General features: G+C 41.7%; 1 protein-coding gene across 1 annotated transcript in view; it reads left to right on the top strand.

The window, feature by feature from the left end:
• The window catches only part of Abcc9 (ATP binding cassette subfamily C member 9), a 122,649-nt gene that overhangs the window by 22,784 nt on the left and 74,712 nt on the right, over positions 1-25,153 (top strand). Inside the window, exons 8-15 of the mRNA XM_005364574.3 lie at positions 4,019-4,213; positions 6,926-7,078; positions 7,830-7,985; positions 10,044-10,178; positions 13,646-13,808; positions 15,874-15,914; positions 16,804-16,946; positions 23,973-24,081. Coding sequence (XP_005364631.1) covers positions 4,019-4,213; positions 6,926-7,078; positions 7,830-7,985; positions 10,044-10,178; positions 13,646-13,808; positions 15,874-15,914; positions 16,804-16,946; positions 23,973-24,081 — 1,095 coding nt within the window. The remainder of the gene's footprint in view (positions 1-4,018; positions 4,214-6,925; positions 7,079-7,829; positions 7,986-10,043; positions 10,179-13,645; positions 13,809-15,873; positions 15,915-16,803; positions 16,947-23,972; positions 24,082-25,153) is intronic.

Raw genomic sequence — 25,153 nt, 5'->3', positions numbered from 1 at the left:
GAGAGAGAGAGAGAGAGAGAGAGAGAGAGAGAGAGAGAGAGAGAGAGAGAGAAGGCTCAGCAAATATGAAAGTACAAAGCTCATTAATATCTGGACAAGGGAATATAGATTTTTCCCATCTGTCTCACCCAGTAGTTTGAGTTCATTTTGATTACACGACCAAGGAAAAAGAGGAAGGGCTACTGGAGCAAAAAGATGTAATGATTGCTGTCCTTAGTCAGATAAGGAAAGACAGTGGGGGCACAGTTTTTCCCCTGGGACACATGCTCAAGTACACATTAAATGAGCTCAGGGTCTGGAGAGATGGCTCGGTGGTTCAGAGCACTGGCTGCTCTTCCAGAGGTCTTGGGTTTGATTCTCAGCACCCACAGAATGACTCATACCCATCTATCACTCCATTCCCAGGAGATCCAATACCATCTTACGGCTTTGGAGGGTACTGCACACACATGGTACACAAACATACAGAAGGTAAAATGACCATACACTTAAAACATAATAAGTTGAGCGACCCCATGTAACTAACCTGTTACCATAGAATATTAATAGCTCATACATTTTAATTCTTCTCAAGTATCTTGGGAATAACTTTTCTAATTATGATTAAAATATCATATATATACTCTATATCATATATATATATATAATATACTATATATTATAGTAGGCTTTCTCTCTGGACCACCAACCAGCTCCCAAACAAGACATGGAGACTTATTATAAGTTATGAATGCTCAGCCTTATCTTATGTTTCTCCCAGGAGTTTTTATAGCTTTATTCATCCTATTTATCTTCATCTACATTTTTCCTTGGGGCATTTACCTTTGTTTTCATTCTGTATGTCCTACTCTGTGTCTGTCTGGCTGGCTCCAGGCATCTCCCTCTCCTCTCCCTTCTCTGTTTTTGCTCTCTTCTCAAACCTGCATTCCTCCCCCTCCTAGTTCTCTCTGCCCACCAATCCCATCTATCCATCTACTGCCTAGCTATTTGCTATTCCAGTTTTTTATTAGACCAATCAGGTGCCTTAGGCTTAGGCAGGTAAGGTAAAACAGCAACACAGCTTTACATAGTTAAATAAATGCAGCATAAACAAATGTAACAATTTTTGTCTAGTTAAACAAATACAGCATAAACAAATGCAATACTTATTTATATAGTTAAAGTAATATCCCACAACATATGTTCATTAATAATTACCCTCTCCCTACTTTTGGTTTCTTGAGATAGGATTTCTCTTTGTAACAGTCCTAGTTGTCCTAGAATTTGCTTTGTAGATTAGGCTGGCCCTGAACTCATAGAGATCTGCCTGCCTCTACCTCCTGAGTGCTGGGATTAAAGGGATGTGCCACCAGGCCCAGCACTAATAACCTCTGATATTTCATATTGTTTATTAACAAACTGGGTCCTGCACTTCAGACTTGGAAACTATACTTTCTTTTTTTTTTTTATTGAGAGAAGGAAAAAAAAAGTATCCGCCTCCTCCCAGCCTCCCATTTCCCTCCCCCTCCTCCCACCCTTCTCCCCTCCCCCAAACTCCTCTCCCCCTCCCTCTCCAGTCCATAGAGCAGTCAGGGTTCCCTGCCCTGTGGAAAGTCCAAGGTCCTCCCCCCTCCATCCATGTCTAGGAAGGTGAACAACCAAACTGGCCAGGCTCCCACAAAGCCAGAACATGAAGTAGGGTCAAAACCCCGTGCCATTGTCCTTGGCTTCTCATCAGCCCTCATTGTTCGCCATGTTCAGAGAGTCCTGTTTTATCCCATGCTTTTTCAGTCACAGTCCAGCTGGCCTTGGTGAGCTCCCAATAGATCAACCCCATTGTCTCAGTGGGTGGGTGCACCCCTTGTGGTCCTGATTTCCTTGCTCATCTTCTCCCTTTTTCTGTTCCTCATTGGGACCTTGGGAGCTCAGACCAGTGCTCCAGTGTGGGTCTCTGTCTCTATCTCCATCCATCACCAGATGAAGGTTCTATGGTGGTATGCAAGATATTCGTCAGTATTGCCATAAGATAGGGTCATTTCAGATTGCCTATCCCCAGCTGCCCAAGGGACTAACTGGGGACATCACCATGGGCTCCTGGGAGCCACTCTAGGGCCAAGTCTCTTGCCAACCCTAAAGTGGCTCCCTTAACTAAGAATTGTGGTTCCATGCTCCCCTGTCCAACCTCAGACTTGGAAACTATAGATATTAAAGGAGTGTCAACTCTTATTTTATATATTATCATAAATGTCTTTAAAAGTTGACTGCTTCTAGGACTTTTCTGTGTTTTAATAACTTCCTAAAATATTAAAAATAAGTGGATATTTCGTTTTAAAAATACTCTTGCTTTATTTTTTGACAAGTTTATACATGTATACAGTACATCTCAATCCCACTTACTCCTTTGGAAATTTGAAATTTGTCCTGTTACCATTTCAAACAGTCCTGGGTGTGATGACACATAGTTGTAGATGTATTTGGTTACAACTGTCTGTAAAATGTTGGTATTCATGATAATGAAAGGGAATCTTGCATGCTGAATCAGTTAAAGAGCTATTTTTGGCAACTCTAAATGAAAATTAGCTAAGTGTTTATGGTAAATGAACCTCGTATATCAGAATCCTGTGTTTTGAAATTGCTATTGCAGAAGAAGGTTGCTTAGAATGGGCCTGAGTCATTTTTCTTGTTTCCCTTGATACAATATTGTATCAAAGCATGTGCATTTCTCTGCTAAAGTAAATATTTAAAATGTAGACTAAAGTTACCTCAGGTTTCCTGCACAATTTCTATGTACAGCTTGAACTTGCCATGCTCATGTACTGTGATTAAACCAGAGAAAATGAAGAAATCACTGACTCTAATGGACAACTGAATAGGAAAGACAAATTCTATTCCATTGTGTGTGTTTGCATGCATGTGGCGGCCATATAATAGTCATAGGTTGCCTTAGGAGATTTCCATCTGTTTTTTGAGACAGGGTCTCTCAGCAGGACTCCTCTGTGAGGTATGTTGGCTGGCCAGTGAGCCCCAGGGATGCTTCCCTAGTGTTAGGAATCTGAGTCACCATGCCTGGCTTTTTTCATGTGATTTCTGATGATTGAACTCAAGTCCTCATTCTTTTAAGGCAAGTGGTTTACCAGCTAAACTATCCCCCAGCCTTGTATTCCATTGAGTTGTCTTCATTGCCACCATAGACAGTCAGGCCTTAAAGTCTTGACAAAAGATGGCCAATGTGTGATTCAATGCTTACTTTGAGCATGTATACATTTTTCCTTTTTCAAACACAAGTCTCCAACAATTTAAAAATGAACTGACTACTACTCTTCGTGAAGCTAAGAAAATGTGAAAGATAAATCATGGGAGATCATCTATTTTAGCTTAAGGGATTATGACTGGGAACCTTTTATGAATACAAAATTCAAACATATTTGAATATTCAAACATGTGAGCCTATGGTGCCATTTTATTCAAATCTCTATAATATGTATGTGTGTGGACACTTGCACTCAATAGCTTATATGTAGAGATCAGGGGATAATTTGTAGGAGTGGATCCTGGGGATTGAACTCAGGTCACCAGGCTTGGTGGCAGGCACCTTACCTCACTGAACCATCTTGTCTATCCCCCTCACAGTATTTTTGAAAGGAAATACATGGTTGGAGCCTCATAACACCTTACCTTATCTCTCATCATCTTGTTTTTTATATGATTTTCTTTGGTTATATTCATGACTGATACATATTTTCCAAGCTCAACAGAACTAGATATGAATTTGTCCATAAGAATCCCCTGTCATCCCTTGACAGCTAAAAATAATGCAGAGATGTATAAGAACTAGCTTATATACTATGTTGTATCTGTTTTCATTGTGGAGGGTCTGATAGCTACTATCTTTATAAGATTCAAGGATGCAGAATTTCCCATGTTGCACTGAAATTTCCTCAATTATTTTTAGGTCTTTACAATATCATTGGGATTTCAGAAAGCACACCACTGTTAGTTGTTGCTTCATGGTTTTACTTGGGTCTCTTGTTTGTTTCAGAAAAAAGTTGCAGACCATCCAAATCGAACCCCATCCATATGGCTGGCCATGTACAGAGCTTTTGGGAGACCAATCTTGCTGAGCAGCACGTTCCGATACTTAGCTGACTTGCTGGGGTTTGCTGGTCCTCTCTGCATTTCGGGAATAGTCCAGAGTGTGAATGAAATCAAGAACAAGACAAATAGCACAGCAGGAGTAAGTTCATGTTTTTTCTTTTTATTATTTAGTTTGTGTTTACATTAGCTGCTTTTTATTGGTACGAAGACACTGTGACAAAGGAAACCCATAGAAGATAGAGTTTGTTGGATGATTATATTCCAGAGGGCTAGACTCCGTGACCATCATGAATCCATCATGATGGCAGCAGACAGGCAGGCATGGTGTTGGAGCAGTAGCCGAGAGCTAACATCTTGATCCACGAACATGAGGCAGAGAAATGCATAACCGGGAATGTCATGTTATTGAAACCTGAAAGACTGCTCTCTATGGCACAGCTCCTCTATCTAGGCCACACCTCCTAATCCTTCCTGAGCAGTTCCACAAACTAGGGTCAAGAATTCAAACATAGGAGCCTATGGGGTACATTGTTACTCAGATCACTACAGTGTGTATGTGTGTGGACATGTGAACGACGTAGCTAACATGTGGAGATCAGAGGACAAGTCATGGGAGTAGAGTGTGTTCTCTCTTTCCATCCTGTGGTTCTGGAAGATTGGTCTCAGGTCATCAGTCTTGGTGGCAAGCACCATCTTACCTGCCCTGCTCACAGTACTTTTGAAAAGACATACATTATTGGATGATTACATTGTAATTGCCATTTATTAATGTAGTAATATGAGAAATTCAAGCAAGCTTTTTTTAGTAGAGAAAATGAATGTTTAAGTAAAACTAATAATTTTCCTTTTAGAGAAAATTATATATATTATATGAATGTAACTACCCATTAAAATTATTATTCCTAAGAATTGGAGCTTATAAATATTTCACAATCACCCTTCATGAGTAAGGAACTTTTTGCAAAAATTTCACATTAGTAATTTTACTTGATTTTTATAGTAATCTTTAAATAGGATGTGAGGGCACTAAGTCACTGTTTCAAAGCTCTGTGGCAACAGTATGAGCAATGTGGTTTTTAATAGTGTATATTCTTCTTTGCTGTTTTGTGTGTGTGTGTGGTGTGTGTGTGTGTGTGTGTGTGTGTGTGTGTGTGTGTGTGTGTGTGTGTGCATGTGTATTTTCAGGTGAGTATGTGTGTGTGTATGTGTGAGTGTATGTGTGTGTGTAGACCAGAGGTTGACATTGGGTGTTCTACTCAATCATTCTTTCACCTTAATGCTTTTCGAGACAAGCTTATCACTGAGTTTGGAGTTAGATTTGACTAAAACTGAGTGGCCACTGAGCCCTAGTGAGCCTCCTGTCTCCATTTTCCTGTCAGGAAAGGGCTTGATACCTAAGCATAAGGAACTAGGTTCTTTTATTCAGTAGCTGTGTAGAAAAATCCAGGCTTAACAACCCACACCTGAACTGCAGGGCTAAGAGAATGGAGTCAGGGTAAGAGCGGGGGGGTCACATGCTGAACTAGGGCTGGGAGAATGGAGATGGGTTAGGAGCGGGGGTTCACATGCCTGAACTAGGGCTGGGAGAATGGAGTCGGGGTAGGAGTGGAGGTTCACATGCCTGAACTAGGGCTGGGAGAATAGAGATGGGTTAGGAGCGGGGGTTCACATGCCTGAACTAGGGCTGGGAGAATGGCGATGGGTTAGGAGCGGGGGTTCACATGCCTGAACTAGGGCTCGGAAAATGGAGTTGGGATAGGAGTCGAGGTTCAAATGCTGAAGACAGATGAAGAAGCCAATAGAAGTAAAAATCTTACTAATTAAAAAAAAACACTTTATTAAACCAGGTGGTGGTGGCTCACACCTTTAATCCCAGCACTCAGGAAGCAGAGGCAGGCGGATCTCTATGAGTTTGAGACCAGCCTGGTCTACAAAGCTAGTTCCAGGACAGGCATCAAAGCTACACAGAGAAACCCTAACTCAAAGAACCAAAACCAACCAACCAGCCAAACAAATAAATACACTTTACTGAAATCCCCTCGCAAATAGCAGCCTCACATATTTAGCTCAGGTTCATCATCTGAACAAACGCTTGCTTGCCTAGTCCCTAACTCCATCCATCTCCTCAGACTTCGCTGCAGTTAGAACGGCCGTTCTGAAGCCATAACATTTGCTTACGGTTTTACACTTCGCCTTCAATTACATGTTCATTCACTTATTAACCACAATAAAAGGAGGAGGAGGAGACGGGGACTACGAAGGAGTTGAGACTACAAAATCTGTGTGCTTTCTAGACTCCGGCACAATACTAGATTTCAATAATAAAAGGTGGAGCCTGACTTTAGTAACGCTGCGTGCTTCATTGACTGTAGCCATGTATTTTCTTGTCCCTAGGATGGGGTCAGTCATTTTCCTTCTAAGACAAATTTTCACAAGTCACCGTTTCTTCCTGGATATGACACAGGTGAAATGAATGACATGTTTTAACACTTGTCTCACTAGGCACGAATTAAGATACATGGAAACCAGAAGAAGCTAACTGTGTATAATGTTAAAGACCATGGGCAAGGGTAGCTTGACTGACAAGCAGAAAAGCGGGGTGATTTATGATTGTCATGGCAGCACTGGGGAAATGGAGACAGGAAAGCCCCTGGGGCTCAACCCCAGTCAATCTAGTTGACCTGGTGAACTTCAGACCAATAAGAGAGCCCGTCTCAAGGGAGATAGATGTCTTCATTGTGAGAACATTGGGTTTTAAATTGAAAATCATGTATCCTTTAAGAAATACAAATTATGCATCTGGAAGATGGAAAAGCTGGTTTTAATTTGGTTTCTTCTTCTCTGGGATAAGATTTCAGAGACGCTCTCATCGAAGGAATTCCTGGACAATGCCTACGTGCTGGCCGTCCTGCTCTTCCTGGCCCTTATCCTGCAGAGGACGTTTCTGCAGGCGTCCTACTATGTGACCATAGAGACTGGCATCAACCTCCGCGGGGCGCTGCTGGTATGTAGACCACAGGAACCTTTGTGTCTTGTAAATGCTGTGCACTGTGTGTGGGTGAGACCACTAACAGGGAGGGAATGCCGCCACCCCACTTTGATTAATATTGTGACAATAAACTTCTAGGAAATACCTCTTTAAAAATGTGTCATATAAAATAATGGACTTTATTGTAACATTTTCATATGTAAATTTCATTATTCTCTCTCTCTCTTTCTCTCTCTCTCTCTCTCTCTCTCTCTCTCTCTCTCTCTCTCTCCCCCTCTCTGTCTCTCCCACTGGTACCTTTCACCTCCTGAAAATAGCCCCTCCTGTTTCTGAGTCACACATATTCACTTACCCTCTCCAACCCCCAACCTTTGAACCTTCTCTCCCTTCCCACAGCCCCTTCCCCCTCCCTTTTCATAGACCCTCTTGGCTTCCAGGTCTGTAGCTTCTACTTTATGAAAGAAACACGAACTTAATGTGTGGGGGAGCTTTCAAAATAACACATTGAGAAAGATATTTCAAAAGTCTTGCATTTACCATCCCTTTGTCTGTTTATTCATGAACATAATGTTTAAAGTTGAGTGTAGGTCTTAATTATAATCCTAGGAAATACGAGTTCATATTTAAGAACATGATTAGTTTAAGAAGGTAGAGATATTTGTAAATTTTCAAAAACTTACAATAATTGTTTCTCTAATGGAAGTAACTAAATAGTGTTGGATTTAAGTTTGAAGGTTGGCATTTCATCTTTCCCTTCTCCTCGTAGGCTATGATATACAATAAAATCCTTCGGCTCTCCACTTCCAACCTATCCATGGGTGAGATGACCCTGGGACAGATCAACAACTTGGTTGCCATAGAAACCAATCAGCTCATGTGGTTCTTGTTCCTGTGTCCCAATCTGTGGGCCATGCCTGTTCAGGTAGACGGACACACATAAGATGCTCAATGGAAGGGGAAATAGAACAAGCAGAGATGAGAATGCTTGGCTCAGGAAGGGGTTTACTGTTCGAATGTTCTAGTGTCCTTTGGTAAGTTTTGTAGACAAGGAATATGAGACTAAGGAATGTGAGCAGGTTAAAAAGTCTGATTTGGGATTACATTGCTTAAATTTCAGTGCCTGTGTGCCCCTTGCATGCACGGCTGTTGCGCCCCTCAAAGTTTGGCTTTCTTTAACTTTACAATGGGTAGACTTACACAGATCTTCTTGGCATAGCTGTGGAAGTTGTCAAGTTCAAATAAGTCACTGGGTCCAAAGCATTTGGAAAGAGGGTCTAACATTTCATAGCACCTAGTATCCAATGGCTGTTGAATTTACCGTTCAAATCCACACCCAGGTTTGGACTCTTTCATTCTGTCAAACTCCCACCAGGGTGTCTGAACTAGAGTGATCACTTCAAAACATCCCATGGCTTTAACTGGGTAGTTGAAACATGACAAGCTGCAGTGCTATGTAGTTATACATTATATAAAGTAGTATTTGAAGTGAGGTTTTTAAAATAAGGGGTTTCAGACCCCTGGATAAAAATGGACAAAGAAACACTTCCAGATTTTTTTCTGGATTGCCATGTGGGGCATTTTTCATTATTTCAAAAGTCTCATCTTTAAATTGAAACTCACACTGTATCTATATTTATTAAAAGTACATAAAACAATAAAATGCAAGTTCTTAAATGTATTATTTATTGTTTGTTTTTAGTGGAAATTCAAGTTCATAAAATACAAGAGTTTGAGCATAATGGAGAGCAAATATGGGTCTAGGCTTGGCTAGTTTAGCCAGCCTGGGCTAATTTAGCCAGCCTTAGCTATGGAGCAAGTATGGGAGCAGCCTTGGCTAGTTTAGCCAGCCTTAGCTATGGAGCAAGTTGGGAACCTCTCCCAGAAACCAAAAATAAAAAAGGATAAAAAAAGAAAAATGAATGCAATAAAGTAGCCTGAGAGTCTTTGTAATTGGTTGGTTTTGTTTGTTGGATTGGAGCTTATATATGTACTCTTAGCTGATCTTGAACCCACAGCAACCTTCCTGCCCACGGCTCCCTGTTGTCTGAGGCTTCTGTCCTTCCCGGTTCCTGCAGTCATTAAGTCCCAAAGAAATCACTCAGAGGTCTGTCTATATTAACTATAAACTGATTGGCCCATTAGCTCAGGCTTCTTATTAACTCTTAAAACTTATATTAGCCCATTATTCTTGTCTATGTTAGCCACATGGCTCAGTACCTTATTCAGCAAGGCAGTGGCATCTTGCTTGCTCTGTGGCTGGGCCAGGACTGCTGAGGAATGGGCTTCCTTTTTCCCAGAATTCTCCTGTTCTCATTGACCCGCCTCTACTTCCTGTCTGGTTGTCCCACCTATACTTCCTGCCTCGCTACTGGCCAATCAGCATTTATTTAAAACATAATTGACAGAATACAGACCATGGTCCCACACCAGCTCCCAAGTGCTGGGGTCTAAAGGCTAGTGTCATCACTCCCAGCTTTCTTCACAGGTTTGGTTAGTCCTAGCTTTCTTAAATGACTTTTGGAGACGCTAAGTAGGGAACTCTGTTCCCCAACAGCCCTTCTATTCTCATGTGAAATGCTGCCAGTACTTTCTTTCCACAACTTTGAAAACTTAGTACAATTCCAAGGGTACCTAGAATATCAAGGTTGTGATGAGTGACAGCCTTTTCCACCCTTTAAAATCTTTTCAAGTTTACGTCTGTGTTATCTGGTTGAAAACGACACCAGGAGATTGTTTTGCAGCTTCATGTAAAAACCCAGCCTGACACCAGTTGTACAGATCGAAACACTAAAAATATATTCCCACCACTCAGCTGCACAAAGAAATCTTAGCAAAACCCAACTGTCACCACTGAGTGGATCCCCAAATAAACTTTTTATGAGAATTAAGATAATTAAGAATGTCCATTATCACTAATGGCATTCCCCCTGCGGCTGGCTCCCACAGTTCGCTCACGCTCTCTTTCTGTGCTCCCTCCCAGATCATAATGGGAGTAATCCTGCTGTATAATTTGCTTGGATCAAGTGCGCTGGTTGGTGCTGCTGTCATTGTGCTCCTCGCCCCAATTCAGTACTTCATCGCAACGAAGCTAGCTGAGGCGCAGAAGAGCACGCTGGTGAGTCACATCCTTGGAAACACGATTAGGGAACTGAGTAGTGCTGACTGATTTTTGTATTTTTATAATAGAAGAAGTCTATCCATTTCAATCTGGATAATTTAAAAATTGTATGCCTTATCCTGCCCCCCCTCCTCCCCTGCCTTCTTCCTTCCTCTCCCCTCCCCCCTCCCTCCCTTCCTCCCTCCTACCTTCCTTCTTTCCTTCCTTCCTTTCTTCTCTATGCAACCCTGGCTGTCCTGAATTTTGCTATGTAGACCAGACTGGCCTGAATTGACAGAGTTCTGCCTGTTTCTGACTCCTGAGTGTTGGAATTAAGGCGTTACAATTAATGCAATTCCTGGCCTCATTTGTATTCTTGGGGAGGGAATATGTATTTTTATTACTGCAAAAATACTTAAAATTGGTATCTATTCATTCTACATAGCAAATTTCATACAAGCATTTAGTATATGTTGAATGTATTCCATCTGTATCACCCACAACCCCTCTTTTTCTCCCATTAAACTCATTTGTTTTGCTAGACAGTTCCCACATCACTTCCATGTTATAAATGCATGGATGAATTTATGTATCTGTGTAAAACCTAGGACTCACAGTTGACGGAAAACGTGATCTTTGTCATTTTGAGTCTGATCTAATTTTCTTGTCTTGAGGATCTCCAGTTGCACCCTGTCCTGAAAAGAGCATAATTTTGTTCTCCTTCATGGTGGACTCAAACCCACTGTGTGTGCATGCACTTTTTTAAAAATCCATTTCCCTGATGGTGGGCACTTCAATCAGTTCCAAAACTCAGCTACCGTGACTGGTGCTGTATTGACATGGATGTGCCAGTCTCTGGTGTGTCCACGTGGAGCCACGAGGGGCAGGATTGAGGGGTGGTGTAGCTGGGCCATGTGGTAGATATAGCTCCAGTCTTTTTGAAGAATTTCCACACTGATTTCTGTAGAGGCTGGGCAAGAACAACTCACAAAAGTAGGCCGGAAACTTGAGACTTGACTGTGCTAGTCTCGCACTTTGAGAGTCACAGGGGGCAAGGTTTTTGGCCTCGTTTGGTTTTATTTTGCTTTTTTCTTTTGAGACAGGTTCTCACTCTGTAGCTCTGGCTGTCTTGGAATCCTCTATGTAGATTGGGTTGGCCTTGAACTCACAAAGATCTGCCTGCCTCTGTCTCTCCAGTGCTGCAATTAGACGTGTGCACCATCGCTCCTGGATGGGTCTTTTTTTGCTGCTGCTGTTATTTCATGATAATTTTTATTTAAAAATTTTTAAATATTACATACTAGCCCTAGTTCCTTCTCTCTCCCCTTCTCCCACCCCAGCTTCCCCCATAACACCCCTATCTACTCCTCAGAGGGGGTAAGGCCCACTTGGGGAGTCAACAAAGTCTGGTATACCAAGTTGAGGCAGGACTGGCTGGATCTTTTTAAAAATAAAGCATACTTTGAGGCTACTGGGTGCCAGTTATGACAAGGAAGAATGAACCAAGCAGGGGTCACAGATCAGATTTGGTACATTTGAGGTTAAAGTCCCTCCAATGGTGACCTATCAGTGACAGCCAATCCTACTGAGCGAATTCACAGTCATGTTGGCTGGGGGGGGGGGGGGGGGGCAGGCCAATTATTGACCTTTTCTGGCTTGAATTTACCATGAATTTATTTTACAAGGAATTAATCATCTTTGTTCACCAACTGAACCTCACAAGAAAAGTATGTCAACTAGTAATAATTGGGCTGCTTTGTTTTTTGACCCGTAACCTCAAAACTGTTATCAAAATATCTTAATCTGATATCATTCTAAGGCTTTGTTTCAGAGCCCAACATTAAGATTTAAAGAATTTAAGATAACTGAGTTACTGGGAATTAATTGTTTTTCTTAATCTTTAGCCTAAGCCACAGTTTATATGGCTCCTTAATAGAAATTCATGTGCTCTTGCTGTGTGACACTTCCTTGTTCTATTTTTCATCCTCTGCAGCCTCTGCTTTATCAGAGGCAGGGACAACACTTTACCTATGTTAATTTTTCCACTAAACTAACCTCTATAATGATCCCTTACTATATTTATTTAGTAAAGCCCCTCACTCATCAAAGTCCTATCTAAACTAACACTATTATTATATGAACTCATTGTTTCAGTTAAACAGTACAGTTTAGGGGGAAATCATCATCATAATAATCCGCAGGTAAAATGGCCCAGTAGAATGGGATGTTTCCATTAGATAAACACACTACATTACAGGCAGTGGGGATCTCCCCACACACATTCACAGATATCGGAGGAAGATGGCAGTGGCAAGCATGTGAAGGCACAGCAGAAGCCAGACATTCTGGAGACTGTGGTCTTGGGACCTTGCCTATTCAAGATTCACCTACCAGGGTTTTATTTCCTGGTGGGTGAACCCCCTGAAGTCAACTGCCATCTGCTGCTCCGCTAACCTGGCCACTAGTACAAACCACCCACCTTCACTTCACACTTGTTCTTCTGTGCTGGTGTTGAGGGGAGACCGCAGCCAACTGGCGCCATTGCACACTCAGTGCTAACACTCATACTTAGGTGCAGCTGTTACTCAAGGACACCGTGGGAATCTGAAGAACTAGATTTCATACACACTAAAGAAATAGAGATGGATATGCATCTAGACGGACAGATATTTTGGAGTTATCTCCTTGGTCAGTTCTTCATTTTAAAGCTGAGGAAACTTCTTGCTTTGACAACATACATGCTAAAGCTGGAATGGTTCAGAGAGTGTGTGCATGGCCCCCGGATGTGGATGACACAAACTGAAGAAGCAGTCTATATTTTGTGTGCATTTATGTGTGTGTGTCCATTTGTGTGTGTCCATGTGTATGTGTGAGTGGTGTATATATATATATATATATATATATATGTGACTGTATGTATGTGTGTATGTATGTGCTTATGCAGGTGCATATGTAATGTATCTGTGTATGCTCATGTGTGCACATGTGCAATGCATCAATGTGTATGTGTGAATGGTGCGCATGTGTATGTATGTGCATATGCGTGTATGCATGCATATGTGTATATATGCATTTATGTGTGTGTCACAATACTAGGGAATTCTATCAGGAGAGGAGGGTATTTTATAGGAGAGAAGGTAGAGAGGGCAGTGAAATACATGTGGTAAGAAAGCAGAAAGTGGGATTGGTTGGGAGAGGAATGGGATCTGTTTGCAGGGGAGAGAGGACATAAGGAGGGGAATAAACAGGAACACAGTATGACACATTTGGATCAAGAGTCCACGACAAAATCCACTACTTCAATATCAGAATGAATGGAGCAGAGATTGTAGCACTGACCTGAATAAAGCCTGGGACTTTCTGGTGTGATTAGCTGGAGAGCTACTCAGAACCAAGGCCTCCCAAGGGCCTGAGCATCTCTGGGTCCCGCCCACTTAGTGTAATTGACTGCATCTTGCACCAAGGTTTCTTCCTTTGTCTTATAGGATTATTCCACCGAGAGGCTGAAAAAGACCAATGAGATACTGAAAGGCATCAAGCTCCTTAAGCTCTATGCCTGGGAGCACATTTTCTGCAAAAGTGTGAAGGAGACAAGAATGAAGGAACTCTCCAGCCTCAAAACCTTTGCTCTCTACACATCCCTCTCCAGTGAGTCATCACCGCTCTCTGAGTGGCCAAGATGTACACAGTGTCGTGTCTGATTTATGAGCAGTGAAATGTGCTAGTCCTCAAAGGAAGCCCATTGCTGTCTATACGTATTTACCCAGTCTCCACTGGTCCACACGACACTCTTTACACTAAGAAGAAAAAGCACAAGGCTAATGTCTGGGAGACCTGAATCTGGTTCTTTGCAAGTTGTTCTTGGTTGTGATACATCACATACTGAAATCCTTGGTATTTTTGTAAACTTTATTTTAAATTGTTAATGTGTGGGGGCATGCACATTTTCAGCACATGTATGGAGGCCAGAGGACAGCTTCGTGGGGTGAGTTCTCTTCTTCCACATTTATGTGGGTGCCAGGAATTGAACTCGGGTTGCTAGCCTTGTGCAGCAAGCACTTTTACCTGCTGAACTCTCACCCGGTCCTATGAAAATGGTAATGATGTCAGGTAGTAGCTCCAGCTGAGAACTCTCATCAGTTACAGTTACGTCAGCTAGCTCAGTAAAACGGGAGCTATTTCTGAAGTTGATTTGACTATCTTGCTAATGTCCATCTCTAAATCATTTCAAAGCTCCCACTCTTGCTTATGTTATCTGTTTTGGAGGGAGCTTCTGATAGGCTTTCCAGAAGAGTAAAGGAAGGAGGAGAAAAGTGTCAAGTGAAAGAAGTCAGACTTTATGGCCTCGCCATCTGCTTCCCTAGTGTGTTTTTGAGAAGGTTTACATACTGTTCCCATCTTCAGTACAAACTCAGTGTTGACCAGAATAATGGGTTTACGTTAGTGTAGTTTATACATGCTTAGTCAAATGTCACCCTCTCTTACTTGACTTGATTTGTGCGTTGTTTTGTTCTCAAAAGTCATTAATGACTTAGAAATTGGAAGGTTTATGCGTTGTTTTCTCTCGAACCATAAATGACTTTAGATCATCGTGATGTTATTTGCTTCTGCTTTGAAATGGAATTATAGTCAACATTGAGGGCACATTCTATTTTGGGTGTCATGAGAAGTCTTTATACTCATTGGGTCTTGTATCTATATGACAATGGTGCAAGATTTTGATAAAGCCCTGTGGTTTCCAAGAAGGATCCTAATGAACCATCATCTATCTGGCTTTACTATGACTCAAACACTAATATTTTTGTGGCATATGGCCATAGCCCGAGCCTTTGGGAACCTAGGGCAGAAAGATTGCCTTGATGGTCAAGTCAGCCTGGGCTACATAGTGAATTCAAGTCCAGCCTTAGCTATAAAGTGACACCATGTCAATAAACAAAAACAAAAATAAAAACAGGGCCTGAAGTTAAAAGCATTTACTGCTTTTGCAGAGGACCTGGTTTCGATTCCCAGCACCCACTGTGGCAGCTTACAACCAACCATCTGTAACTCTAACTCCAGAGAATCTGATGCCCTCTTCTGGCCTCCTCAGTCAGCTGCACACATATAATGCACATACTATGTACTCAGGCACAAGTACATAGGCATAAATTAAAAATAAACCAATCCATCTTTAAACAAGAAAAAAGAAAGAAGAGAAACATACTATACTAAACCCCTTTAGAGTTTTTGTCTAAAATTCTGAGTTACCCCAGTCTTAACTCTGTGTTTATGGTTTAAGTAGGGGTGAAGAAATAAAATTATTTATTAACTGAAAGGTCTAAAAGTGAAAGCTAATGACCCCATAAAGTAATGTCAAATTCTCATTTTTCATCTGGATAATAACCAAGTTTCAGTAGACCTAATAAACTCTAACCTGTACATGCTCTCAAAATACACATTTCAAAAATTCTAACAATTTGCCTGATCAAAGGATCCTTTTATCTGAATTCTGTTGCTTAGAGCTTTCTGGCTAAAATGTGTATGTGGGGGACTCACATAACCAGAGATGGGGAGAAAGCACCGGGGGAATATTGGCAAGTCCAGACAGAATGCTGCTAACATTATTCTCCATTCTTGTCTTTATGGAGCATTAAAGTAATAGTGGATGATTAATTTAAGTGGGGAAAACGTTTGCACAGTGCACTGAAATAACACATTTGATTTCTTCCCGCAGTCTTCATGAATGCAGCAATTCCCATCGCAGCTGTTCTTGCAGTAAGACACTTTTTCTTGCTTTTAGAACTAGAAGCAGATCAGTGCTCATGAATGACATCTCACAGAAAATGTGTGGGTGGCCATGGCTGTTACTTCCCACATCACTTCCTTCTCTGTAGTTTCCAGTCCAATGGTTCTAGTCCAGGATTACTCAGCCCCAACAGCACGATACTTTGGCTTGGACAGTTCTTTGCTGTAAGGAGATATCCCTAGCATTTGTATAAATAGTGGTGTCCCTGGCTTCAAATTTACTAGATGTCAGTACCTTGCCCAACCATGACAATAAAACCTATTCCCAAATGTGGGTGAATGTGATTAAAACTAACAGTGGTTGGAAAGTATCCATCTTCATTACAGTGGCCTGGTCTCATAATTCTTATAACAAAATGGTTCACATTAGCAATAAGGATGTGTTAAATAATTACATTCTATTTCTCTATATAGTGTTTAAAGATGAGAATAAGTCTTCACTGGACTGTGGCATTGGAATTTTAGTACAGTAGAGACCTTTAAATGCTAGACCACTCTCTTTGCTTAGAATAGCAACTCTGAGTTGCTTGGAAAGCATCTGGCTGGGTATTGGGGACTTGGAGTTCTCTGTTTAGTTTATTCCTCCATAGACAGTAATTTGAGAGAAGTCACTATCCTGTTCTTTAAATAGACTGTCTTGTCTGTCTTGCAAGTTTACTGCTAGGATTATGTGCAGATCACTGTGTCTTTACCCATGGCTAGTATTGTCTCAGTCATGAATTTGGAGTCAGTATTTTTTCATGGTTCCAATGGACATGCCAGCACAGTAGGGTATGCTGGGATAGACTAGTTGAATGTCAGTGTGTGTGTGTCACTTTCTTCAAGACTTTCTAATAAACCTTTTTGTGTGTATGTGCAGACGTTTGTGACGCATGCGTATGCCAGCGGAAACAACCTGAAGCCTGCAGAGGCCTTTGCCTCCCTGTCTCTCTTCCATATCCTGGTCACACCCCTCTTCCTGCTGTCCACAGTGGTCAGATTTGCGGTCAAAGCCATCATCAGGTATGCACTGAACTGTCTGGGTCTCTTTGCTTATTGATGGCGTGAATAATATGTGTCCTTGCTGGTGAACTTGCAGAAGTACAAAAGGAACCTTAAAGATGATTTCCACTGTTAGAAAGTGAGTATGTTAATGTTCAGTGCTTTAGTTCATATGGAACTGTTGTAGATTTTTGGCTCCTTAGTTTTCTCCTTTTTATTATTATACTTTTTTGTTATTTGAAACAATTTTTAAATTTAAATTATTTTTTTTCTTTTTTTTTTTAAATTTATTTATTTATTGAAGATTTCCGCCTCCTCCCCGCGCCCTCCCCACCTCCCCCCCCCGCCCCCCGATCAAGTCCCTCTCCCCCATCAGCCCGTAGAGAACTTAAATTATTTTTATCATATTCTTTACCTCCCCTAAGTCCTTCCAGATCCTTCCCTGACCTAACTATAAGTTCTTTCTCAAAAAACAAACCGAAGTCCAATACAACAAGAAAAACAAAAACAAAACAAAAATAATAAAACCACACCAAAAAGCACCAAATTGTGTCCAAATAAACCACACACATATATACACACATACACAAACACACACACACATACACACACACACACACACACACACACACACACACACACACACACACACAAAACAAGAAACAAAAACCCATGGAGGCCACTATATGTTGGTCAACTACTCCTGAACATGAGGCTATTCATAGAGTGGTTGATACACACGGTGCCATACTGTTGGAGAAAACTGATTTTACCTTTCTTAGTAGGTACAAGTGACAGTTCAGTTGTGGGCCTTTACTCCAGTGGATAAGTTTTCATTCATTCATTTATTTTTAAAAATATAACAAAATAAAATATAAGATAAAACAAAAACTATCACCTTGAAGTTGGATAAGACAAACCAACAGAAAGAAAAGGACCCAAGAGAAGGCACAAGAATCAGAGACCCACTCATTCACACACTCAGGAGTCCCATAAAAACCCTAAACTGGAAGCCATAATATGTACACAGACAACCTGGTGCAGACCCGTGCAGCCTTGTGCTTGCTGCTTCAGTCTCCGGGTGATTATGAGCTTGGCTCATGTTGATTTAGAGGGCCGTGATCTCCTGGTGTCCTCTGACACTTACAGTCCTCAGACATCCTTCTCCCCAGGGTTCCCTGGACTCTGAGGGGAGGGAGCTGGTGGAGACATTCCATTTGGGGCTGAGTGTTCCGAGGTTTCCCACTCTCTGAATAATGTCTGGCAGTGCGTTTCTATATTTGTTCCCATCTGATGCAGGAGGAACCTTCCTGGCCATGCCACAGTTCGTTCTTTAGAAGCAGTCTGATTTATTGAACAATTGGCCTTCTACTGGGCATTTAGACTGTCTTTCTTCCCCCACCCCCACATGCTTGATATCAAGGCAAACTCTCCCGTTTATCTCTGCAGTCTTCTCTGGTGGTTGCTTCGGTCAGATTTCTCTAAGCGATGGTGCTAGTTTTGGTATCTTAAAGGTTCTTGATGAAGATGGCAAACATGCTTTTCATCAAATTGACATAGGTCAAAGCTTGCATGTATATTTAATGTCTATGATGTGGTCATCATGTTTCGTGGAAGCTTCACCGATCTGTAAGTGTACCAGCAGGGATGGAATATTTTTGAATCAACAGAGTATGCTGTATGGATTTTAGTTAAATTGGCCAAAAAGAAAAGTAATAAGGCCAGTTCCTACTTTTTGAAAATAGAAAGACTTGAAACTTTTCTCTTTTAAGTAGGCTTCAGGTCAGGGGAGACTTTGTCTTGGTTATAATTTCCCATAACGAACAGCCACAAAAGTAAGTGTCATAAGATGGTGGCCATTTCCCGTTTCTTCCATTAGTACCACACACACAGCTACGTTGACAAGACAGCTCGTGCCGTCTGTGTCTCCACCTGCTGTTCTCAACCATATTATAAACAAGCCAGTCTGGAAGTCATATGTTACTCTCACTTTGCAATCTTTATATGCCTTATAGAATCTTTGCATTTACTGCAAATGGCTTTTGTCGCGTTTATATATGACCTTTGAAAGATATGTCTACATGTTTGAACCCTGAAGAGAATATGAGCCCTTAAGGGTGCATTCCACCATCAACAGCAATGTAGAACATTTCAAAGTCAAACAATTTCCACAAGGCACATACATGACTGAGAAACCTAGCATTTGATGTTCAGTGCATTGCTTGTAGGCAATGCTTTATATCGACTTGCCAGTGACTAAATACCAGGTAACAATTCAATGCAGATGAGCTATTCTGAAAAGTGGCAGGTTATGAGGGGGTGGGTGGAGGAGATGGAATCCTAAGAGAGTTTCAGTTTTCTCTGAGCCAGGCTCTCAGTAACTGTTCCAGAGCTGCTGGGCTTTGGAGCTCCGACCCTCTGACCTCGGCTACCCTTGTTTCTTTTTCCATTGTTCTGCCTTTGGATGACTTACATAGATAGACTGTAGCTCGAAGTCAGCCTTCCAAATTAGGCAGCACTCTGGAAGGGAAGCCACTTCAAACAATAAAATTGATAAATAGCCAAAGTCTGCTATTTTGGTCCCTATTTTCATTTTCTCCATTTAACGGCCGTCCCTTCCATGGTTGCGGTCTTAATTAACTGAAACTTGACTTTACACTAGAAGTCGAAATAAAAAGCAGTCTATAACTCATAACATAACATGCTTTTGAAACAAGGAGCTTGCCAAGCATTAAAAGGACTTTGACAGTTGATTTGAAAAAGATGAAAGGGGCCCTTCCTCAAATCTAGCATTACAATCCTGCAAGTAAATCTTAGTGCGGTGGAAGGTGGTAATGCCCTCTGTGGATTTCTCATCACCCTCTTCCTTTATCCCTCCTGGGGAAAAGGCATTCGCCAGTTTGATAAAGCCCAGTGTGCTTTAGGGCCCCCAGCCAGCTTCCCCAAGCCACAAGCCAAACAGAATGTTCTTCTAAAAGCTCACTTCTCTAAAATGACATTCAGCGTTGATTTGCAAAGACATCCTACAAAGACGGTGGGTCAACAGAAGTGGCCAGACTTTTTTCCCACTGGGTTCTGGTTCTGGGAACCCAAAAAAATATTTTCCCAGTGTTGACTGGCCTCTGCATTTGCTTCAGTGCCTGGGAACCCGTGACCAATCTCAAATGCCAGTTGGCTTGCAGTGAGCTGAGCCGCCTGTTTATAGCGGGAGACTTTGGTCAGCTGATTTTGAAATCTCCTCTTCAGGACTCTAGAAGTCACAAGGTCTTTACTGGATTCTTAAATATATTAAGACACTTGGTGGATTGGAATGGGTTGAACTTCTGCTATGTATGCATGAGAGAAAATGAGAAACCTCTTCACTGGGGGCATATGCAAGGCCGTATAGAATTCCCAGCTCCAGGACAAGTCCCACACTTTCTTTTGAAAGAGTTGTTATCAATATCCAGGTAGCCTTGTTATGTTCATTGGGTAGATCACGTTTACATGCACACATACAATGTACCTGTTAGTATGTTTATAACAAAATGGAACAAAGAGGCACATGTGACCCAGGTTGTCTTGGCGCAACGTCAAACATCCCACCCTGTTTGAGTTCCACTTTCAGTGTTACAAAACAGACTAAAGAAATGTCACTTGCTATTTCAAATTTGACTCTAGTTCCAGGGGATCCAACATCTTCTTCTGGCCTCTGTGGATGCCAGGCATGTAGTGATGTACAGATGTACATGCAGGCAAAACACCTCTACACATAAAATTAAAATTAAAAATTAAGGTTCTTATAAAAGGAGCAGGCATGGTGACACAAGCTTGCAATCAAGGACTTGGGAGGTAGAGGTAGGAGGATCAGGAGTTCAAGGTTACACTCTGCTCCGAACTGAGCAACTTGGACTCCCTGAGACCCTTTCTCAAAAACAAAAAGTATTTGAGATTTGAGTAAGAGTGATTTTTTTTCAGAATGGTAAACCTTATTCTCTACCTTCTTAGAAATAATTTATGTGTCTGGCCCTTCTGGAGCAGACTATGTAGTATTCTTTATCGGTATTTAGTATTTGATAGGTAATGTAGTGACTATGTCCAAAGATGTTAGTTGCCAAAGGGGAGAAAAACATTATTAAAGAACCCTCTCATTTTCAGGGGAAAGTAACAACAACAAACATTGTTTTTTCTCTTGTGTGCCTCTCAGAGATGTTTCTGCTCAGCAAGTCTCCTACATCACTATCTATGAAATAGATAATTACTGATACTCAATCAAGCATGCTTACACCTTGGCCAGGTCTCTGTATTTCAGTTAACAAAAGTTTATAATCTCTATTTAAAAAACATACAACTATCAGCCACAAAGATTAATTATTCTTAATTACTGTAACACCTGTTCAAGGTTTTCAAGTTGCACCTAAATGTCCAACATATTTGAAGGGTTGGGATGGCGATTCAGAGGTTAAGATTACATACCATTCTTCTAGACAATCCACAGTAAGTTTCCAGCACCCGTGTTAGACAACTCACCACCTCCTGTAGTTCCAGATACAGGGGACCTAACACCCTCTCCTGGCCTCCCTCGCACCTGTCCTCCACCTGCATACCCATAACTGACACATAATCAAAGGTAAAATACATATTTTTTTCCAAAAACCAAAGTAATGTGACTATGTAAAACTGTGAGCACTTCTGTCAGTTCCCTAAACAAATGAGTCATTAGTGAAATACTGAACTTAGAAAACAGTGGTGCATTTTCTATAGTTATTTGCCTCAGTGGTTCCTGAAAGGACCTCACAGAACCAGGAGATGCTTTTGCTGTTTACTAGCCTCTTATCCGCTCACCAACATCACGGAGGAATCACAACGTATGCAGTAAGACAGCGCCAGAAGATGGAGAGGTTTCCTTTAAAAGGGGTTCATAGTCTAATGGGAGAGATAGAAATAACACATAAATACCAAAGTTATGATGATGCAGTAATGTGTGGAACCTTCAGCCAGAGAATGTAGGGCAGTGGTTCTCAACCTTCCTAGTGCTGAGACCCTTTACTACAGATACTCATGTTGTGGTGACCCTCAACCATAAATTATTTCGTCTCCACTTCATAACTGTAACTTTGCTACCATTATGAGTCATAATGTAAGTATCTGATATGTAGGATATCTGATATGCTACCCCCAATGGGGTTGTAAAACCACAGGCTAAGAACCACTTGCCTAAAGGAAGGTCACAAGGAGGTTCAGAGTAAGTTTAGCACTGCAATCTATGTACATATGTCTTAACTTCATTTCTGTTGACATATGTAGTTATATTTTGTTTGTGTTTTAACAAATAAAGCTTGCCTGGCGATCAGAGTGCAGAGCTAAAGCCAATAGAGGCCAGGGAGTGGTGGGTGGCACACATCTTTAATCCCAGGACTCTGGAGACAGAGGCAGAGGGATCTGTGTAAGTTCAAGGCCACCCTGGGCTACAGGAGATTGGATCTGTTTAAAAGAGAAACAGCGCTCACACAAAGGTGATCCCAACATTTGGGAGTCCCATACCTTTAATCCTAGCACTAGGGAGGTAGAGATAGGAAGAGATATGGTTGGGTGGAGAGAAGAATATAAGGTGGCAGGAGACAGAAGCTCAAAGCATTCTGAGGCTTGGTGGAGACAGTTGCAGTCTGAGGAGCCAGTCTGAGGACAGTATTGCCCCTTTGGTCTGAACATTGGTAGAGGTAAAATGTCTCTCCAGTGGCTAGCCACGCTGCTTCTCTGATCCTTCAGCCTTCACTCCCTAATATCTTACTCTGGGTTTTATCTGTGAAGACCAATTAGAATTTGTGTTACAGACAGGATACATAGTTAGACTCAAGAGAACTTAGATGAGGAAAGCTTTATTTGTTCTAAATCACAGTCCTTCATTGCGGGGAGCCAAGGCAGGAACTTGAAACATCACTTGTAGGGGAACACTGCTTGCTGGCTGAACTGGGGGGCTATGCTTAGCCAGCTTTCTTAATCTGCTCAGGGCCACCTACCAAGGGGATGGGAGGTTACCCACAGTGGTCCGGACCCTCCTACATCAACTGACAGTCAAGGCAATCCCCACAAACTAACTCACAGGCTAATCATTCAAGGCAATCCCCACAGACTTTTTCCCAGGTCAATCAATCAAGGCAATCTCCACGGACTCACCCACAGGTCAATCAATCAAAGCAATCTTCACAGACTCAGCCACAGGTCAATCAATCAAGGCAATCTCCACAGCCTAGCTCACAGGTTAATCAGTCAAGGCACTTCCCACAGACTCTTCCCCAGACCTATCAAGGCAATCCTCACAGACTCACCCCCTAGGTAAGTCAATCAAGGTAATCTCTGCAGACTCTCCCACCAGTCAATCAATCAAAGCAATCACTCTTTGGTCAATCTGATCTAGGAACTCTTCCAATGGAGACTCCATTCTCAGGTGACTCTAGGCAATGTCAGGTTGACAGCTGAAAGCTAGCAAGGACAGAATGGTACACAGAGAAGAGAAAGTTCTTTCCACTCCCAGAGTAGCTGAGAAGTTATCGCTTCTTAATGTTCCACAACATTTAGGCTTATGTATTCCATAAAAACTTCAGTGAGATTTGTGTGCATACTAGAAGGGAGGCATGCAGAACTGGACCCATGGGCTATAGTGTGTGAATCATTAGTTTGTTTATTCTTTGATTCATTGAGCAGCCATCTGTGTAACAGTGGGTGCCAGGCACTGTTAGACTCATGAGTCTGGTCTAGGCACTTGCCCTTGTGTCCGGAGGTACAACATGAGTGTGCACAAGGGATATTCCTGTAGTTGACAAGACTATTTCTCCAGACCACACCGTTTAAAGCACCAGAGCACAATGGCAGCTACACCATGCATACATCAAAAAGGAACACTTGACATTCAAGATGGACAGCATATCATTTCCTAAGACAGTCTAGTGCCATGACTTTCTGGGCCTATGTTGGTAATGAAGTCCCAGACTGAACAAGTCAATGCTCTTCTTAGACAACTGTCTTACCTGGTATCCTGACATAGTGTTTCCTGGTTTCTTTCTGCAGTGTCCAAAAGTTGAATGAGTTTCTTTTGAGTGATGAGATTGGTGAGGACAGCTGGAGGACTGGGGAGGGCACACTGCCTTTCGAGTCCTGTAAGAAGCACACTGGAGTGGTAAGTCTATGGACAGGCCAAACAAGTAATATGTTTTTTTAAATATAGGTGCAGTTAGAAAAAACTGTAAGCTTTATTTGTTTAAATCTACAAGAAGAAAAATGGCTATTTGCTTCTACAAAAACAAATCCTCATGTGCCCAAAATCAATATACAGATAAAGGAATATAGCCTCCATAAATTGTGAAAGAATGCCCCCTTGCTTGATTCCAAAGGGAATTGAGAAGTTGTTTCTTACCCACATTCGTAGGAGATGTTTTAGTTCCAGCATACACTCTAGTTAAAGACACGTTTGCTTGGGGTTGGAGAGATGGCTCAGTGGTTAAGAGCATTGCCTGCTCTTCCAAAGGTCCTGAGTTCAATTCCCAGCAACCACATGGTGGCTCACAACCATCTGTAATAAGGTCTGGTGCCCTCTTCTGGCCTGCAGACATACACACAGACAGAATATTGTATACATAATAAATAAATAAATATTTTTAAAAAAAAGACGTTTGCTTAATACATTAGCTAGTTTGATTAACACATCACTGCATGTTAACTGTTTTTTTTTTATTTTCACTTGAATACACTGGCTTTGCATGCTCCAGTGGCTTGAACAAAGTGATAGATGAGAAGGATCAGAACCAGAGTTTTCACCTGAGTCTTGGCACGTGTAACCCAGCAGGTTCACTCATCCTCGCCAAAAATGTTTACTCAATAGTTGCAGAATGTCTGAAAGCTGTCAGTTCTGTTTGGATGTGTGTCACACGCAGTAGAAATCAACCACTTGTCATGTGTTCACCAGGCTTCCAGACTTACTGGCTCCCTTGTATTTAATGCCAAGAACTAGACCGTCGCTCGGAACAAGGCACATGAGGTCTCTCCCAGCGTGCTGTGTTTTCTTGCAGCAGGAAGCAAATGATAGATTAGTTTGAATTACAAGATCATTTCTTGCATGAAAAGATAAATGAAAAGGACATGAAAAAGTGAAAGGGTACTACATTATGGTGGCCCTTCACCTGATGGTCCCTCTGAGGAGCCAGCCTTTGGGCCAAGACCTGAAGAACACAGATGTGTGTTTTCCGGGGGGG

This window comes from Microtus ochrogaster, assembly GCF_000317375.1.
Source record: "Microtus ochrogaster isolate Prairie Vole_2 chromosome 14 unlocalized genomic scaffold, MicOch1.0 chr14_random_2, whole genome shotgun sequence".
In the NCBI taxonomy this organism is placed as follows: domain Eukaryota; kingdom Metazoa; phylum Chordata; class Mammalia; order Rodentia; family Cricetidae; genus Microtus; species Microtus ochrogaster.
The sequence above is the reverse complement of the archived record's forward strand: the minus strand, read 5'-3'. Positions and strand labels throughout refer to the sequence as shown.